We start from the raw sequence: 19,945 nt of genomic DNA, 5'->3' as shown, positions 1-19,945 counted from the left end.
GAGCCTGGAGGCGGGGGGCTCTGGGCCTGGCTCTGCCCTCCTTCTGGCCTCAGTGTCCTCGTCTGTACAATGGAGAGGCCCTCTTTGGAGAGCCCACATCCACCCTGCGTGTCAGCAGTCAAAGCCCCAGCACTCACGCATCTGTGTCCTGCTGGCTCTCTCCAGGCCCCTCCCCTTTTGCCTCATCCCAAACTCACACCCTCACCACCTCCTGTCCGGACCTCTCCGTCTGCCTCACCCTGACAGTTTCAGCCCCTGCAGGACAGCTCCGAGGCTCTCCTTCCTCGGCCCCAGCGCCCCCGGGACTCCGTACTGCTGCAGGACCACGGCTGAGCCCCTGGCCTTGGCGTTCAAGGCCTCCCCAGCCTGGCCCCAGCTCAGCTGCTCTTCCCTCTGCTCGCCTCTGTTCCACGTACCTCAAACCACACTGGCCTCCTTGGAATAGGGTCCGTGGTGGCCTTCTAGGAGCCGCTGAGACCACAGCCCCTTGCCCTGCCAGACTCTTGGGAAATCAGGAGGATTATAACTAAATAGCATCCTTCCTGGGGTGTATATGCCAGGCATGGTGTCAAGCACTTTATTTGTACGGGATCATTTAGTTGGTGCAACTACCCCGCCAAGCAGTCATTTTTACTCCCTTTTTTTAAATGAGGAAACTAAGGCTGAACAGTTAAGCAACTTGCCAAAAATCACACATCTAATAAGTGGTGACGCTAGAATTTATTTGCTGTGCTGCGCAACTCGTGGGATCTTCTTTCCCCGACCAGGGACTGAAGCCAGATCCACAGCAGTGAAAGCGCAGAGTCCTAACCACCGAGCACTAGAAATCGGTCCCAGGCTGCCAAGCCTCCAGCTCTCTTGCTACCTGGCTTTTGTGTGCTCTGCCCGCAGGAGCTGTCACTGCCATGCCCACCATGAGGCTGGGGGGAGCTGGTGCCAACCTCCCCCAGTGCAGGTCCCACCTCAAGGCCAAGGTGTGGGGAAGGACCACTTCCAGGCGCATCGAGTGTGTGCATCAGTTTGAAGGGGGGAAGTAAACATGCTGGCTGCTGGGTGGCCCTGGAATGTTCTGGAGTCTCCCAGCCAAGTCAGGTTATTTAGCAAAGCTTGGGGGTAAGGGGATGGTAGAGTAAGAGAGTATCAACGTTAACCGGAGCCCTCCAGATGTGGGGTCGTGGCGGACAAGAGTGGCTGGGAAAGCTGCTCATCCAGAGGTCACTAGCTGCGCCCACTACGTGGCAGGGCTGGGCAGGGTACAAGCGCCATACCTGGGACGCACAGAGGACATGACTCATGGTCTGCAGACAGAAATCAGGCCCCTTGTGAGGGCAGCACACACTGGAAGGTGCCAGGGGCACCAGGTCCACCCATCGCATGGCGTATGGTGTCAGAGCCGAGGGCCTGCAGAGCTCCAAAACCTACCCATTATACAGATGCGGAAACTGAGGCCTGGGCCAGAAAAGCAAGTTGATTTCCCCTGGACCCCAAGCAAGTCAAAAGCATGTCAGGACAGCTCTGCAATGCCCTACACAGTGCTGGCCGCCAAGATGGCATAAGGAGAAGGGGGGGTGTGGACGGCCAAGCGCTCCGTGGGGGCAGCAGCCAGGGAGCCTGGGAGGAGGATGGCGAAAATGAACCCAGGTTTCTTCTGTGGTGAACAGGTTTGGAGGGCTCGCCCCATACCAGGGACAGTGCGGGCACCCACCACGCTGCCGTTCTGTTTTATTCTCACCACCGTTCGAGGTGCTGCTCTGAGCTCTCCAATTTTCAGAGGAGCAGTCTGAGGTTCAGAGAGGGACAGTGACTGATTCAAAGCCAATGGCATCCATGCGGATTGGAGGAATCCAGGACGCTGACAGGGGCTCCCGGGAGGAAGGAACAATGGGGTCCCCTTGCTTAGTGTGGGCTCTCAGTCTGCACGGACGATCCTCTCTGAAGAGCGAAACCTGGCTTCCGGGTTAGCTCTGCCCCCATCAGAAGGCTACCCTTGGACCAGTGGCTTCCATTCTCTGGGCCTCAGCCTCCCCATCTGTAAAATGGACTCAGTGCATCTTACAATTTCAGAGGCAAGGATCCTTTTGAGATTCTGACAGAGTCCTGGACACTAATGCATATATCCACAAATGCAGCCGTGCACCCAGCTCCAGAATGTCGTGTGGCTCAGCCGTGATTCATGAGATGCCCCCGGCTAGATGATCTCCAAGGCCCCCTCTGACCTTGACGTCACCTGAGAGGGGCAAGCGGGTGAGGTTTGGGCACTGGCTGTCCCAAGGACAAATGCCACGGGATCCCCAAGGCTGCGGCTCTCCTTCAGGGCTGCACACACCACCCATGCTCGCCGCACGGTGGCCCAGGCGACTCTCATGGGCCAGTGCGGGGCCTGAGTTCCCCATGCTCACACCTGTGTGGGCACTGGTTGCCAAAGCGATGGAGAACCGTGGCAGACTTATGCAAAGTCCACGGGGCAGGGGCTGGCCGTGGAAATGGGGGCCCAGAGAGGATGCCCATTTGCCTTGCATCTGCTTCCCAGGGTGCTTGTGGAAAGGAACGGGCTGTGTTCGCTCCGGGCTGGAGGGGGCTGCCCTGAACCTCCCTCCTCCCCCATCATGGGGGTTGGAGAGGGGCTGGAGCAGGGGGGCCCACGAGGGGCCGGACCCCGGGGGCTGGGGGGCCGCACTGGCTGCTCTCCCCGACCCCACCCTTGCATACCCTCCGCCTGCTTCCCTGCCCACCTCCCTTCCTTTTCCCTCCGTCTCTCTCCTATCACTTCTACCTCCTCCAGGACCCAGTGGGGCAGCTGGAAGCCTGGCTCCAGTTCAGCCGCCCAGGCAGGGCTTGGCAGGCGGGGACTCCCCAAGGAGCCCCTGAGCGTCTGCTTGGTTCAGAGACACCTTGGAACAGGGCACAGGGGGGCCTCAGAGCTGGTTCTCAAAGCAGCCAGCCTCACCAGTCACGCCTCCGAGTTCAGATGTTGAAAGAGGAGTGGGCAGGATGATCCCTAGAAGCTGGGCAGCAAGGAGTCAGCGGAGGCCTGAAGGAGGGACTCTGCTGTGGGGGGGACACCTTCTTGAGGACGGAGATCCACTCAAGCCCCCTTTCTGAACTTTGTTGGGTGACCTCAAGCAGGCTCGGTCTCATCCAAAAAACTATCTGAAGATCCCAAATGACCACAAGCCAAATGAGGGCCAGAAAGGTGATCTTCACTAAAGGGAATGTGAAGGGCTGGGGTGGGGAAGAGGGCTGGTCTTGCTCTGTGGGGCTCCGGAGTGCCCAGCCTGCGGCAACAGACAGAGACCACCCAACAGGCTCTGACTCCACTCAGCTTCCTCACCTGTGAAATGGGCACGGCCGCCCTCCACGGGGGGTGACCCTCCACGGAGGGTGATTAAATGAGATGAAGTGAAGTGCCCGCTTGATAAATGGTAGTGAATATTACGTTGCAGGGTCGATGGCTTTGGTCCTAGCGTGGAACTGGCATTCTAGGCATTCTTGATTCTAGTCCCGATGAAGGCCTGGGGTCTGTGACTCTGTAGGACTCTCCTTCCTGGGACTCAGATCTGACCGACCCGGGTTCCGGTCCTGGCTCTGCAGTGTAACCTCTTCCGGGCATTTCTCTCCCCACGACTCTTCTTCTGCCCAGGTGCACGCAAAGCCCAGCAGAACATCAGCTCCCTCGCTTCACCCCAGCCTCCGTGCCCCAGTGCTTGCGAGGCTGAGGGGTGCCTGCCGGCCACCTGGGGCCTGGAGAGAGGGCACGGCAGAGCTCCGGGAGAGAATGCTGAGGTGCCTGGGCACCTGAGGGTAGTGTGGCACCTGCTCCACCACCCAGGGCGGCCATCATCAACCCCGGGGAAGGGGCACAAGGCTGGCTGCCTGTCTCTGGAGCCCCTGTCTGCCATGCCTCCTCCCACCCCCTGGCTGGATGGCTCCCGCCCAGAAGTCACTGGATTGCTGTGAGGGGCCACGACAAGCCGGTGCTGGTATAGCCAGTGGGAACAAGTTCTGCTCTAGCCTCTACCCCTGCCCCTTATCGAGCAGATCTCCCTGAGCCTCAGTTTCCTCATCTGTGAAATGGGGCCAAAATAACACCATCTCCCTCCCAGGCTGGTGGGTCCCAGATAATTAGCAGGAGCACTGCCCCTTGGGATAAGGAAGCCCAGCTTCAACTTCTTTCTGACCGCAGGCACCCAGGCCGATGGTGTTGAGAGGGTGGGTGAGGGCGCGTTCTTCACTGAGCATCTCACCCTGGGCAGGTCATGGGGCCTGGTGTGTGTGCACACTCTGTCGCTTCAGGCTTGTCTGACCCTGCAACCCCATGGACTGTAGCCCCCCAGGCTCCTCCGTCCATGGACTTCTCCAGGCACAACTGCTGGAGCGGGTTGCCATGCCCACCTCCAGGGGATCTTCCCGACCCAGGGGTTGAACCCTCATCTGCATTTTCTGCATTGCAGGCAGACTCTATCTGCTGAGCCATCGGGGAAGGCCATGGGACCTGGCACTTGGTTCTAAAACTTGTCATTTGATCCTCAGCTCCTGGAGAAGCGTCAGATCTGAGGTTGGAGGGGCCACGGCACAGGTAGGGGGGCTGAGGCGGGCGATCGCGCTGTGCTCGGGGGCCAGGCAGGCAGAGGTCGGGAACAGAAACGGACGGCCGCCTCCTCCGGGTGTTAATTACCTCACGCATCTGTTCCTCAGTCCCCCCATCTGCACAACAGGGCCAACGGAACACCCCTTCAGGGGTCCCAGTGAGGATCTGAGGGTCTGACGTCTACCGAGCGCTGAGCACAACGCCCACGTTCAGTGATGGCGGCTCTCACCATTTCCTGTGCTGCCTCTAGAGAACATACAGGAACCGTGATGATGGGTGCGAGGGCGGGTGAACTGATAAACGTGAAGATGTGGCTGTGTTGAGAGGGTGGGTCTGAGCCTGCCACTTCTCCCCAGAGTCCCCCTCCCCGCAGGAGCTTCAGGTCTGCCCGGCGACCGGGGCACAGGTGGCCCCTAATTTCCTTAGCGTGCACGCCCCACTGGCAGCCCATGGGCAGCGGTGTTGGGGACATCCGGCCTCAGTCAAATGGTTCACGCTCCAGCCCAGACCTGCAGCCGCAGCAGGAAAATGAAGAGGCTCCTTGGGCCACCGTGGACACGGGGACTTAACTGTGGTGAGCATGCAAAGAGGCCTCGGGCACGTGGGTGGGCACTGGGCCCTTGGGAGCCACCAGCCCCAAGCCTGAGAGACAAGGAGGGCAGAGAAAAAGGAGTGAGCAGCGAGCTACCCCCTGCCCTCATCTGGTGGAATCAGAGGCACTAGGCTGGGAAGAGACAGGACAAAACATCCCAGAGGCACAGCTGGGAGGCAGGGAGGGTGACAGGGGGATGGGTGTGGAAACTCAGCCCTTGACCAACCAGCCCTGTGACCTCATTCTACGCGAGTGCCATGGGCCTTCCACAGCCTGTCGTTAACAGTTCCCTGGTAAGGTCAACGTGCGCGTCAAGGCTGTACTGCGGCTAGAGAGGGGAGGCACGTGGCCGGTGATCTGCCAGCTGTCCAGTGCACCCGTGAATAGTCACTCCATTCGCTCAGAAACGGCAACAGGGCCTCAGTATCCCTTTCTACAAAATACAGTTGCCTCCTTTCCCCGCGCTCCCACTATGCCCCTCACTGCAGTGTCCCCGCTCTCTCCTGACTCCATCCCCCCACTTCCTCCTGACTCCATCCCCCAACTTTCTCCTGACTCCATCCCCCCAGTCTCTCCTGACTCCATCCCCACTCTCTCCTGACTCCATCCCCCCACCCTCTCCTGACCCCATCCCCCCACTTTCCCTGACCCCATCCCCCCACTCTCTCCCTGACCCCATCCCCCTAGTCTCTCCTGACTCCATCCCCCACTCTCTCCTGACGCCACTCCCCCACCACCTCTCTCTCTGATCTGAGTGAGCCAGGGTGGAGGCTTTACCCAGGGTCCAGTCCCTTCCCCTCCTTCCAGGTCTAAGATCCTCGGACCAAGCACTACCAACAGCAAGCACCTCGGACTGGGTGGGAGACGTCTATGAGGTTCAGGAACACCTCCTTTTACATTATCTAAGAGTGAAGACAGGCCGGCACACACGATGCACGTGTCCTCCCCTACAAGTCAGCCAGCTCAGGTAGTTTGGCCCCGTGGACTCTGGGCTCAGGCTAACTGATCATGGTTGCGCCCCGTCACGTCACCCGGCCAGCAGGCGGGTTCTTTCTCTACATGCTGAGCCATCCGGTAAGCCCACGGGACCTGGCACTTGGTTCTAAAACCCATCATTTGATCCTCAGCTCCTGCAGACGCGTCAGATCTGAGGTTGGAGAGGCCACAGCACAGATGGGGGGCTGAGGCGGGCATTCGCGCTGTGCTCAGGACGTCTGCAGCCTTGTGTGGACACCTGGGTGGAGGAGAGAGGGTGGGTTTTGGAGCCAGACAGAGCTGGGTCTCCAGCCTGGCGATGCCACAGCTTGGCAAGTCCCTTCACTTTCTGCACCTGTGTCCTCATCTGCAAAATGGGGGCAAGGCAACACGCCTCCATAAGACGGCCGTGCGCGAAAGAAAGCAGGTGCAAAGGCTTCGGCACGTCTAAGAGTCAGGGTTCTGAAGAAAAGCAGAACCTCTAGGAAGGCGCTAGGGACAGACGCGGAGAAAGCTTCATCGTAAGGAACGAGCCCACACAACCATGGAGGCTGGAAAGTCCGAAGTGTAGAGCGCTGGCGGGAGCCAGAAATGCAGGGGCAGCAGCTGAGTCTGAAGCAGCCACCAGCAAAGCTCCTTCCCGCTCAGGGGAACGTGTGTGGGGGGGAGGTCAGTCTTTGTTCTGCTCAGGCCTTCAACTAATTGGATACGGCCCACTCACGTTACGGACGGTAATCTGCTTTCCTCAAAGTCTGCAGATTTAAATGTACGTGTGTGCTAAGTCGCTTCAGTCGTGTTTGACTGTGTGACCCCATGGACTATAGCCTGCCAGGCTCTTCTGTCCACGGGATTCTCCAGGCAAGAATACTGGAGTGGGTTACCATGCCCTCCTCCAGGGGATCTTCCCAGCCCAGGGATCAAACCCATGCTCTAGGTCTCCTGCTGCTGCTGCTAAGTCGCTTCAGTTGTGTCCAACTCTTCACGACCCCATGGACTGCAGCCCACCAGGCTCCTCCGTCCCTGGGATTTTCCAGGCAAGAGGACTGGAGTGGGGTGCCATCACCTTCTCCGATGTCTCCTGCTAATCTCATCCAAAAAACACCTCCATGGAAACATCCAGAATAATGCTTAAGTAGACACCTGGGCATCATAACCCAGCCAAGCTGACCCATGAACTTAAAACTATCACAGCAAATAATGGTGGTTGTTACAACAATGGGTAAACAGGTTAACACTGTTGAATCATTAATTCCATATCTGGCATTGCTCTGAGCACTTATGTGAATTAACTCATTGAATTCTCAAGACTCTGTGTGTGTGTGTACCCAGGCCCTCGGGCTCCAGAGCTCCCGCCACTCACATAGGACTTCCTGCCATCAGGACTCACCCTTCTTTCTATCACATCACAGGCACTGTGCCCCTGACACCCAGTGACACGTTGGCAATCTCACCGGACTTAGAAGGTGACCAGCCCCCACCGCTCCCACCAGAAAGACCACCAGTTCGGTTAAGGGAGAGATATTTTATTAGGTGGCGTCAGGGCACATCCCACGGCCACCTCACAGTGCAGAATGAGAACCAGGATCGCCTCCGGCCTGCCCGCCGCCCGTCCTGGCCCCCGTGAGAAACCCTGTTGGCATCAGGCCCAGCCCTGACCGCGGGCCACGGCATGTGACCACGCACTGGGGGAATGGCCACCCCAGCCCCACGGGGGCCCCACGCCAGCTGTGCCTGAGGAGGGCCCCCTAAAAACTGTCCCCAGAGTGGCCTCTTACCTGACCGCCCAGAACCCACCCAGGATGCGTCTGAGTGTCCCCCGATCAGCTGCACCGAGGAACAGGCCTCCAAGGGGCCAGTCCACACACAGAGCCACGGACATGCCAGGGAGGAACAATTCTACACGTGAGCCTCAGCCAGGCCGGATGGGGACCCGAGGTGAAGTCTCGGGGCGCTGGGGAAGGTAGGGGCACCATCTACCTGGGCCAGTGGGCACTGAGCTCCTGCAGGAAGCCCCAGGCCAACGGAGGCTCTCGAGGCAGGACCCAAGAGCTAAGGAAGCGGCAGGAAGGGCCCCCAAGGTCTGCCAACCTCACAGGCCCGACAGGAAGGACCGGCACCTTGGCAGGTGGATGGCAGAAGCCCCCAGCCCCACCGCCTGGAGACTGCCAGGAATCTGAGGGCCTCCGGGGAGCTCAGGCACTCGGGAGCAAGGCACATGGGTCTAAGGCATTGGGTTGGGCGCAAGTACCTGCTGGCACAGGTGGGTACCAGGTGGCACAGGTGGGTACCTGCTGGCACAGGGGCATCTGGGCAAAGAGCTAGAGAGCAGCACGAACCAAGCAGGCCAAGGCCAGCTGGTGCCCCCACGACCTGTGACAACGTGGCAGCCTGCAGGCCACCCTGGTCACCCCTAACCCTGAGGGCCTCGGTGGGTGCAGCGTGCCAGGGTGCCAGAGCTGCCGCCTCCTCCTGCAGATCCGCGAGTTCCTCCACCGCCACGCCCCAGGCCCCTGAGGCCCTGGGCACAGCGGAGGGCGGCAAGAAGGGGCCGACGGAGGACCAGTCAGGTGCCAAGGTCACACCCACCAGGCGGAATGTCTAGGACACTCTTTGGGGGCAGGGCTGGCAGCCCTAGGCCTCCCCACAGCGTGATCTCAACCCAGAGCGCACACCTGACTCTAGGGGGTGGGACAGGCCAGCACGCAGGCCGATGCGGGGCAGGGCGCAGGACTCGACAGAAAGAGGCCGCCCCGTGGGGGGCGGGGCGGAAGCATGGGGTGCAGTCAGCGCACCGAGGCCAGTCGTCTGGACGGGCGGGCGGGCGGCGGAGGCGCCGAGCAGGGCTCACTGCATGTATGGGTAGCGCCAGTCCCCCAGAGGCCCGTGCGTCTCCTTGATGACCTGGGGCGACGTCCACCGCAGGACATAGTGGGGGCCGCCTGGCTTGTCGTTGGTCCCTGTGGAAAGACAGCTCTGTTTGTCCCCCAAAAGGTACAGCAGCTCTGGGGAGGAGGGAGAAGGGGCGGGGAGGAGCAGATGGAAAGAACGGGGCAGCAGACAGCTAAGCCAACCCTGACACGGCGGCCGGGGCTCCCCGAGTGCCTCCGGGCAGAGGGCACTCAGCCAGCGGTCGGGGGGCAGGCGCTGGTGAGCGGACAGGACACCCAGGCTCCCCGGGTCCCTGCGCCCCACCTGCAAGGCGTGTCCGAGAGGCGGGAAAGCACAGTGGAGGGCACTGGACAGGGAGCAGGGAGGCCCAGGTTCTGGCCCCGGCTCTGCCACCAGGCACCAGGACCTCTGGCAAGTCCCTGCTCCTCGCCAAGCCTCAGTTTCCCCATTTGCAGACAGGAGGGGGTTGGACTGCAACGGCCTGGAATACGGTAAGTCGTGTTTAGTTGCTGAGTCGTGTCCGACTCTTTCTGACCCCATGGACTAGGAGCCAGGCTCCTCTGTCCATGGGGTTTCCCAGGCAAGAATACTGGAGCGAGCTGCCGCTTCCTCCTCCAGGGGATCTTCTGGCCCAGGGATCAAACCCGCGTCTCCTGCACTGGCAGGTGGGCTCTTTACCCCTGAGCCTCCTGGGAAGCCAAGACGCGGATGCTGGGACCCAAATCCCGGCTCCACCACTTCTTAGCCATGCGCCCTTGGGCCAATCACTTCACCTCCCCGGGCCTCAGTCTTCCCCTCTGTAAAATGGGAAGAGGACAGGCAGCACAACAAGGGGCTGTTGGCAGGACTCTGAGTTAGTGCAGGGCCTGGCCCTCCGTGCTCAGTCGCCGGTACTCCTCCTGTGCCTCTCAACATCCTTGAGATGAAGCAGCAAGGGTCTCCCCCAGGACCTCAGCCCCTTCTAGAAAGGAAGACCCACTCACCCGAGGCTCGGGCGCCCCCAAAGGGCTGCTGGCCCACCACCGAGCCGGTGGACTTGTCGTTGATGTAGAAGTTGCCCGCAGCATTCCTCAGCAGCTCTGTGGCCTCCCGGAGAACGTCCCTACAAGGCAGGGCGGCGGTAAAAGGGCGGTTGCCAGCTCTGGGCCCCTGCCCTTGGCAGCTCGGGAACCCTCCAAGCCCCAGCCTGCCCCCTCAGGTTCCAACCCCGCCTTCCCCTCTTAGAGGCAGACGCAGGGAGGCAACCAGTGCCACGAGAAAAGACAGAGCGAAGCCTCAGGCCCAGCGTCACGGTGCCCGGGGGGTCCTGCCTCTACCAGACAAGTGCAGCGCCTGGGCCCAAGCCCTGCCTTCCGCCCTGAGCCCCGCCAGACCGGGCGGCGGGCCCCAGCCCTAGAGGCCTGGCTTCGGCAGCCAACAGTGCAGCCCCAGCACCAACGCTTTAACAAGGAGCCTGCGGCCTCTGTCCACCTGCGGGCCAGGGCGGAGTGAAGGGCACAGAGAGCAGCAAGGGCACGTTACTGCTGGGATCCACGTCCGGGGTGGGCTCTCTCTGGGGACTGGCGCCGAGGGGCTGCGGCCACTCACTTATCCTGGGCGAACACTGCCCCCGTGAGGCCGTAGCTGCTGGTGCTGTCGACCAGCCGCAGCGTCTCCTTGTACTCCTCGTCCGGGTAGACGTACACGGCCAGCACGGGACCAAAGATCTCCTGGAGAGAAGCCCCAGGGTCAGGCCCCACCTGGACCCGTCCCTGGGGCCTCCGCCATCCCCGACCGCCTTCTCAGCCTAGCAGCCTGGGCCAGGCCTTGCCTCCTGCAGGGTTCTCTCCAGGCAGCTCCTACCCTGCCCACCCCACCCAGCCTGGCAGAAGATTCGGAGACCCTCTGGCTTCCCTACCAGCCAGACCCACCCCCAGAGCCAAGAGTCCAGGCCCTTGGGAGGGGGACACTTTTGGCAACAGGCAGCCAGGGGACTGCCCCATGATGTCACTTGGGGGACTGGGGGCACTGTCATCCTAAGCAACTGCCAAACTTCTCAGAAACTCAGTTTCTCATCTGTAAAATGGGAACGATACACCAAGCCTCATCTCCCATCAATTTCCTGGCCCACACTGAAGACTACAGATATTAGAAGCTGAGAGAGCTGTAGGGGCCTCCAAGGCAGCAGACAGACAGTGCTGTGACGTCAGCCCGGCCAGCAGTGTCAGGGATCTGGGGTCAGGAGGCCTGAGCGCAGGGCCTGGCTCTGCTCTCCCTGGGGTGAGCCAGGCCCCTGGCAGGGCTGTGCCGTCCTCAGCTGTGAGACGGGATGACGCCCCGGGAAGCACCCAGAGACGCTGCCTCCTCCCCGCCCCTCCAGCCCCATCACCTCCTTCATGATGGGGTCCTGGGGGTCCTTGGTCTCAACGATGCACGGCTCCACAAAGTAGCCCACGGAGTCGTCACACTGGCCCCCGGCCAGGATGGTGAGGCTGGGCGAGGAACGGGCGTGCTCCAGCCACTTCCGGATGCGGCTGAAGGACTGTGGGATCGGGGTGGGGGGTGTCAAGGGCCAGCTGGAGGCCGACTCCAGCAAGAGCCCCCAACACATCGGCCCCAGATTCTGAAGGGGGCGATGGCAGGGTGCGGGGGTGGCTGCGAGCAAACAGGGCCTGGCTAAGCAGGGCAGAAACAGGAGTGGACGTGCAGGCTCGTGTGTATGTGTGTGTTAGAACACGCACAGAAAGAAAAAGAAAGAAAGGGAAGTTGCCCACTCGTGTCCGACTCTCTGCGACCCCGTGGACTATAGTCCACCCGGCTCCTCCATCCACGGGATTCTCCAGGCAAGAATACTGGAGTGGCTTGCCATTGCCTTCTCGAGGGGATCTTCCCGACCCAAGCATTGAACTCTGGTCTCCTGCATTACCTTCTGAGCCCCCAGGGAAGTCCAAGAACATGTATGCTGACATATAAACATCACGCGAACACACACATATATAAATGTGCCTTTAGGGTTAAGGCCACGAGTCCTCAGGGTCAGGGACGGAGGCACACACATGCCTGTGCCACGTTTCTGCCATGCAGACCCACACGTGTGCCCATACACACGTGTGCACACGTGTTGCGGGTCTATCTGTGCATGGAGACGTGTGTGGGGGGCTGTGCGTGTGTTACGTGGGTGGACCCGCGTGCATGGCCGCACACAGAGGTCTACGTGAACGTGGTCACGGCTGTGCGAGTACCTGTGTTGAGGGGTGTGCGTGCAGGCGAGCGGGCCTATGTGTAAGTGTGCGTGTGAACACGGGCACTTTAAGGGGCCTGGAGGCAGGGTGTGCAGGAGGCGCGCTCCTCTCTGGGTGGGGAGGCTTCTATTCCTTCCAGGGCTGGCGGGGGCGGCAAGGGCTGTGTGTGTGGCTCTCAGGCTACCCTGCTCGAAGCAGCAGACCTGGGTCACTCTTCCCGCCCCCCACCCAGCCCAGGCCTGGCACCCCCCTGTACCTTGGCATCAATCACGGCAGAGAAGAAGGTCCCAAAATCCTCTGCAGGCTGGAGGCAAGGGAGACATGGATGGAGAGGAGGTGGCCACCGGCATGAGACGAGGAGTGCCCCGCCTCGCACACCGCGCCTCCCCAGCGGCCAATCCCATCAGCCCCCCGCTGGGCCGCGGCAGGACACCGAGCCACTCACATTGCCCACTTTGATCCCGCCGAGCTCCTCCAGCAGCCGCCCTTTGATCTGCGGCCACAGCGAGCGGGGCGCGTAGAGGCGGGAGCAGGCCGAGCACTTCTGGCCGCCGTACTCGAAGGCCGAGCGCAGGGTCCCACTCACCACGCTGTCCACGTCGGCCGAGCGATGCACAAAGTGAAAGTTCTTGCCCCCGCACTCTAAGGGGCAAGGGAGGGGGCGTGCATGGGCAGCAGCCCGGGGCCCAGCACACCGCCTGCTCCTGCGCACAGGGGCCCGCGAGCAGCCCCCGGGACGGCGGAGGAGGCAGTGAGAAGCCATACGCCCTGGACACTGACCAGCCAGGGCTGTCCTCCCACCCTACAGATGGGAAGACAGAGGCCCAGGCACAGGCGAAGGGCGCCAGGGGGCGTCGGGACCAGCTTTCCCGTTTCACAGACGAGGAAACTGAGCCTGGGGATGGGAATGCTGCGCAACATAAATAAGGCAGAGGAAGGGCCAGAACCCAAGGCTCCCCAAAGCTTGGCCACTCCCGGCAGTGGGCGCAGCTTCCTTTGGGCCTTCCCCTGACCCCCAGCCGAGTCCACGGCCAGGGCTGGCTCCTCTCCCCTCCCCGTGGCGGGGACACCCCTCCCTGGTCCCCTCGGTGTGAGAGAGCCCAGGGAATCACGCCTCCATCTGGGCCTTATTACTTTCTTCATTCAGTTAAACACCAGCCAAGAGCAGCTGCCTGACTCAGTTCAAAGCACCCTGTGCCCTTTCACTGAAGCCTTACAGCAACCTCCCGTTATTATCCCATTTTAAAGACAAGAAAACAGAGGCACGGAGAGACTGTCACGTACTCAAGGTTGGGAAGTGGTGGAGTAAGCAGCTGTCTTTCTCCCTCAGGGAGATGGCAGGAAGGGGACTGAACTGAAAATCACGCACAGCTGACCCAAGGGACTCACTGTTTCCCTGCTTATGAAGGTTGGAGGGGGTGTGCTGAGAGGCTGGAAGTTAGAGATGCTACAGCTGGCCCTGAGCAGAGTCACCTGCCCTGACACCCCTAACAAAGCCCCACCAGCTTAAGAGGCAAACGATTACATACAGGATGGATACACAACAAGGTCCCTAGCACAGGGAACTAGATTCAGTATCCTGTAACAAGCCCTAATGGAAAGAACATGACAAAGAGAATACACAGGTGTAACTGAATCACTCTGCTGTATAGCCGGAATTAACCCAATGCTGTAAATCAGCCCAGTTTGTAAATACTGTGGCCTGAGACTGTAAATCAACTGTACTTCAATAAAAGCTCTTTAAAAAGCTCCCACCAGCTCAGGAGTGGGGTCCAGTCTCCCTGTGGGTCCCACTTCACTTCCAGGAGCAAGAAGGCTAGACCGCCAGCCCCAGCTCCACCATTACTGCCCTGTGACCCACTGGGGCCTCTGTCAGAACAGGGTTCTGCACCCCAGAGAGTTTCAGAGACACTACACACCGACCCTGGCTCTCGAGGATGAGCAGTGCACACTAGCGGAGTAAAGGCTCTGAGAAGTCCTGCGCGTATGGAATCCGCTCTGCTTTAAACACAGCGCGTGCCCAATGTCCTTGGCCACAAAGCTGCGGGAAAGTTGTTATTTCAACAAGACCCAGCCCCGCCGAGCCCTCAGCCCCATCTCCTGCCCCAGCCCACCCCCTTTCCCAGCTACACCGGCCATGCTTCTTCACACACAGGCTCATTCCCACCTCGTGGTCTCTCCACTAACCGCTTCCCTGGCCTGGGTCTGGGCGACGCAGCCTGATGCAACATGGGAGTCACGAGCCCCGTGCGGCCACTTACATTCAAATTGATTAAACTAAACGTAACTTTCACTTCCTCAGCCATGCGAGTCCCGCATCAAGCGCGCTGCGGCCACATGCGGTGAGCGGCTACCCTACGGGACCGCCTGGCGCAGCTGTGTCCATCCTTGCAGGAAGGCCCGCTGCACGGCGTCCACACCCATGACAGTCTGCTCTCCAGGCCTCGGCGAGGCCCGTTTCTCTTCTCTGTTCAGGTTTCCACTCAAACGCTCCCCCCTTGAAGAGGCTCCCCACCCTGGGGTCACAGTCGCCCACCGCACCCGGCCTCTGGGCGGCCCTGCCCGTCACCTCTTTGCCCTCCTTTCATGAGCCACGGCCCTTCTCAGCCCACAGCGTCACTGACCCAGCTGTCTACCGCTCGCCTCCCGCGGCTGGAACAGAAGCTGGTGGCGGCTGGGTCCCTGGCTCTCATCGCCCTTGCATCCCCTCCCCCAAAAAGCGCCTCTGCACAAACAGCAACTTCCTTGCTGCATGAGGATGGGTGAGAAATGCGCGCTCTGAGCCGGAAGCGCTCTGAACAACCCCTGGGCCTGCCGGGGCGGGGGCTCCAGGCTGGATCCCCGGCCGCCTGCAGAGCCCCTCGGCTCCCCCTCTCCCACGCCGGCCGCGGCTGGTGGACCCTTACCTCCAGCCAGGCGGGGGAAGGTTCGGAACCGGTCCAGGTTCTGGGCCACCTGCTTCCACAGGTGCTTGAAAGTGCTGAAAGCAGAGGACAGGGCGGGGGTCAGGGCGCCGGCTCGGGCACCTGAGCACGCGAGGGGCCTGCAACCGCCCGCCCGACCAGCGGGCGGGGCACAGGCTCAGCAGCCCCGCTGGAGGCTGGCAGGGGTGGCGGTGGTGGAGGTGGCAGCTGGCCCTGGGCTGCACGCAGGGCCTACGAGGAGGCGGCAAGGGGAGGCTTGGCGGCAAGGCAGTGCAGAGAGGGGCCCCGCTCCCAGGCCAGGGGATGGGGGCTCCTGTCCCAACCCGGGCGCACCAGCTGTGTGATCTTGTGCCCAACGCTTAACCTCTCTGGGCCTCAAGTTCATGCCACACCTGGAATCGGGCAAGAACAATTTCGCCTGGAGGGGCCGTTTTGGGACGGCTCTGGTGTGAGTCAAGTGCTAAGGACAGTGCCAGGCACGCCACGGGTGCCTGACGGGGCACACACACCACCAGGGTCTGTGAGGAGCGCCTCGAGCCCACACCCGGGCCCGGGACCGGGCAGGGTCCTGGGAGAGGCAGCTCAGGCCCCCGCCTCCTCCCGGGGCTCCGAGTGTGACCAACCTCAGCACCACAAAACAATAAAAATGCTAATCACCAGGGAGCTAGTGACACAGTAGCCGATGCTAATTTATGATTTTCCCACCTTGGAGCCTGCTGCTCACCAGAGCATGGCAAATGGGGCCAGGCCTGCTCCGCCCGCTAATAGGCAGGGACCCGTGGGGCCCGTGGCTGGTGGAGAGGGCCTTTTGGAAAACCGCCCTCCTCAGCAATTCTAACGCGGCCGTCGCCACCCGGCAAACCTTGGACAGGGCGGGTGGGACCCTGAGGTCAGCAGAGAGGGCAAGAAGCCACCGCCGGTGAACCCAGGGCACCTGGAAGGCCCAGAGCAGAGACCCCGACCTCTCCGCCCAGACGATCCACGGGGACCTCAAACTCAAGGCGACCAGCTTGTGGCCCATCTCCTTCCCTAGGCTCCCGGGTGCCCAGCCATCTGGGGAGCCCACCTTGGTGAACAGTACCACCTCCAGCCTCGAGCCTGGATGTTCCCACAGACGGGCGATCGAGTCTCCCGGCTCCCTCCTCAGCCCATCTCTCCCGGCTCCCGCCTCCACCCGGGTTCAGGCGTCCACTCTCCCCTCCGGACCCTCCTAACCTGAATCCTGCTCCCAGCCGCGAGAGACTTGTGCTCAGGGCAGCCAGAGCCATCATCTAGGTCAGAGGCTGCACACGCAGGCCCCAGAGGGGCTGAGGCTGCCCAGGCATGCGGAGGCCCAGGGCCAGTCGGGACGGCGGGGACCAGAGACCACCCACCCGCCCCGGCTAGCGGTGCCACACGGAAATGCAGGCCCAGGGGAACCGGGTCCGTAAGTGGGGCCCCATCTGGATTTTCACATGAAACTACCCCGGTGGTGCACGGCCGTCCATCTCCATCAGGAATCAAAGAGCACAGGGCCGCTGGCCAGGTCCCGCTGGAGAGCGGCCATCCGGGCTCTGCTTGAAACAGAGGTCTGGTCGATTAAGCCACTCCCTCTAAAGAACCTGCCTGCAGTGCGGGAGACCTAGGTTCCATCCCCGGGTCGGGAAGATCCCCTGGAGAAGGAAATGGCAACCTGCTCCAGCATTCTTGCCTGGAGAGCTCCATGGACAAGGAGCCTGGTGGGCCACAGTCCAATGGGTTGCAAAGAGACGGACACGACGGAGCGACGGACACTGTCGCTTTCACGGCCCTGCAGGTTACCTTCCACGGTTCCTACCGTCTTCAGGATAAAGTCCAAACACCTTCACGGGCCCTACAGTCACAAGTCTAATCCCTCAAGAGGCATCTCCCTGACGGTCCAGTGGTTAAGACTCCACACTCCCAATGCAAGAAACCCGGGCTTGATCCCTGGCCAGGCGGACTAGATCCCACATGCCTCAACTAAGACCCAGTGCAGTCACGACAAAACAAAAACCACCCCCAGAGGCAGGACCTGACCATCCACGCGTTCACTGCCCAGCCTTAGCATCAGCAAAGCCCGGCAAGCACAGGGCTCAGTAAACATCAGCTGAGTGCACGGAAACACGGCCGTGACCAAACCATGTGCCGCCCCCACCCTCCGACCCTCAGCCCCAAGCTGCCCACTCCAGCCTCATGGGACCACATCCACCTCCCAAGAGCGTCAGCCTTACACCTCTGCACGTGCGTTCTCCTGCTCTCCTCCACCTCCGCCTGGCCCACTCCTCTGCTTAGATGCCACCTCCTCCAAGAAGCCTTCCTGACTTCTCCTCCAATTCATTCCAAGCTCCCCTTTGTCCTTTCTAGCAACAGAGGTGGCATCAAAATCCGTATCGCCAAACACCTGTAGGCTGCTTCTGGCCTGTGACACTCTTTCCTGTCCACTAACTAGTCTGACCCTCACAATGACTCTGCAAGGTAGGAATCAGCACATATGCAGGCTCAGAGAGGTGAAGGGGCTCACCCAAGGGCCACTTAGCGAGGAAGCGGGACACAGTCAGTGCCTGGCCCCTGAGTTCACAGCCCCGGTTCTCAGACAGAGGTTGGGAGGCCTGGGGAGCATCCCCAGGCTACCCTGCCCAGCCCTCCTCGGGGACTTACGGCACACTGCCTGTGAAGTTGATGCCACACAGGTGCTCTGAGCTGGTGACAGTGTCCCCGAAGGTGGGCCCGTCAGCTGGCACAAACTGGATGATGTTGGGGGGCAGCCCGGCCTCCCTGAGGATGCGGTAGACGGCATAGCTGGCCAGCATGGCGGTGTCGCTGGGCTTCCACAGGACCACATTGCCCTGTCCGGGAGGCACAATGATGACTCACAAGGCTGAGGGCGGCCAGCTGCCCCGACCCCCACCCTGCCCCAAGGTACAGCCATCCCTCAGCTGCAGCCACCAGGCAGGTCCCCGTGCAGGCCAGGATGTCCCCTTCCTGGCCCCAGTCCCCCAGGTGCTGGGCACTGGACCCTCAAAGTCCTCGAGAATGAGCTGACGCCCTGCCCTGTGTGCTCCCATGCTCTGGCCGAGGCTCCCTTCCTCCAGAAGTCCGTGCCAACTGGTCCTGCCAGCACCCCCGGGCATGTCTGTTCTGGGCATTTCCAAGTCGCCGGCGCCCACGGGGTGAGGCTGGGCCAGCGCGCACAGGGCTCTGTCCGCACGTGTTCTGGAGGAGGGCATGTGGGCGCCGGGTGTGTGCACGTCTGAGCATAGACACTCAAAGACGGGCCCGTGCGCGAGCACCTCCCAGATCTCCCAGCCGCCCCAACCACTCAGCCCGCCTCCTGCTGTTCCCTGGGTGACCCAGGCCCCCCGAGGTGACAGGAGGGCTCCCCCGCCAACTCACGGGAGCTCACGGCCACCGGCACCCTGACCACAGCAGTGGAGCCCTCCGACTCCAAGACCACCAAGACAGACCAAGCCCAAACCTCCACCCGTTTCATCATCTGTTAGCCATGCAACCCTAAGAAATAAGTCACGGGCACAGAGCAAGCATTCGAAGGTGAGCTGTAATCACCATCATTAGCAACCCCTGCATAGCACTGACCCTGCACTGGGCCAGACCTGCCTGGTGTTACGACGAGTCATAACACGGTCTCACTTGCTCTCCCCAACCCTGTAACGTAAGCTTTTCTGTTACTTCTATCTCGCAGATGAGGAAACGGCCTCAGAGGAGGGCAGGGGCTCGCCTGGGGTCACCCAGGGACAGTGGGGCAACGTGGGGACCCAGATCAGCCTCTGACCCCGGAAGCCTCTCCACGGTGGCCAGCCGCCTCCACTTTGCGTGTCTCCCCACAAGGGCGGGGCCCCTGGGCGCGGATGTGGCCTCCTGACTGTTGAGGGGGAAGCGATGACTCGGTCCTGCCACCCCCCAGCCCGCTGTCCACATCTCACCATCAAGGCTGGAGTTCCTGCCAGGTTGCCGCCGATCGCAGTGAAGTTGAAGGGGGAGATGGCCGCCACAAAGCCCTGAGGAAGAAGAGGCGGTGAGGCCAGGCCCAGGGCTTCCCGCGGCTCCCCGCCCGTGCCACCCCCGGGCGGTACCTCCAGTCCCCGGTACAGCACGCTGTTGGTGCTGGGGGGTACGCTGAGGGGCTGCTCGCCTTCCAGCTCCACGGCAAACTTGGCGTTGAAGCGGAAGAAGTCGATGAGTTCAGCCGCAGCGTCGATCTCCGCCTGGATCACCGTCTTCCCCTGCCAGGCGGGAGGGCCCCGGGGGTCAGTGGTGAAGGACCTGCCTCCGAGAGCCCTCTCCGTACGCTGGAGCCTGTGCCCACTGTCCCATGATGCGCACGTGTGTTTGGGAGAAAGAACCAGGGGACCTGAGGACTGCAAACATCAGCCGTGGGGAAAGGCCCCTGGGCGGCCGGAGCCGGGCTCTCTGGGATCCGCAGCCCATCCCTGCACACGCGGTCGCTGGCGGCTGCTCGCCCTGCCCCGGACGCCCCGGGGAAGGGAAACCTCCTGCCTGCTTCTCTGCGCCTGCCCATTTGCCCCCTGCTCTGCGCAGCCACCGTGCGTCCTACGAGCTTCTGAGTCTTAGGTCAAATAAAGAGGCATCTTCCTTTGGTCCTGGAGTGTGTATGCCTCTTCCCGCCCAGGCGTGGCTCACCTGGGACCCTCTGGAGACCCAACATCCACCCCGGGGGGCTCGGCTCAATCGGGAGACACTGGGCTGGTGGGGGGGTGTCATAGCAGCTCTGTGCAGC

General features: G+C 61.6%; 1 protein-coding gene across 1 annotated transcript in view; it reads right to left on the bottom strand.

Annotated features, from left to right (window-relative positions):
* Positions 1-7,662: 7,662 nt before the first annotated feature.
* Positions 7,663-19,945, bottom strand: part of ALDH4A1 (aldehyde dehydrogenase 4 family member A1) — a 33,170-nt gene continuing 20,887 nt past the window's right edge. Inside the window, exons 6-15 of the mRNA XM_027965642.3 lie at positions 19,281-19,430; positions 19,131-19,205; positions 17,848-18,035; positions 15,172-15,245; positions 12,711-12,907; positions 12,522-12,569; positions 11,413-11,565; positions 10,632-10,753; positions 10,028-10,146; positions 7,663-9,112 (exon numbers count right to left, since the gene is read on the bottom strand). Coding sequence (XP_027821443.1) covers positions 9,000-9,112; positions 10,028-10,146; positions 10,632-10,753; positions 11,413-11,565; positions 12,522-12,569; positions 12,711-12,907; positions 15,172-15,245; positions 17,848-18,035; positions 19,131-19,205; positions 19,281-19,430 — 1,239 coding nt within the window. The 3' untranslated portion in view covers positions 7,663-8,999. The remainder of the gene's footprint in view (positions 9,113-10,027; positions 10,147-10,631; positions 10,754-11,412; positions 11,566-12,521; positions 12,570-12,710; positions 12,908-15,171; positions 15,246-17,847; positions 18,036-19,130; positions 19,206-19,280; positions 19,431-19,945) is intronic.

This window comes from Ovis aries, chromosome 2 (assembly GCF_016772045.2).
Source record: "Ovis aries strain OAR_USU_Benz2616 breed Rambouillet chromosome 2, ARS-UI_Ramb_v3.0, whole genome shotgun sequence".
In the NCBI taxonomy this organism is placed as follows: domain Eukaryota; kingdom Metazoa; phylum Chordata; class Mammalia; order Artiodactyla; family Bovidae; genus Ovis; species Ovis aries.
This window is presented reverse-complemented; position numbering and strand designations above follow the sequence as displayed.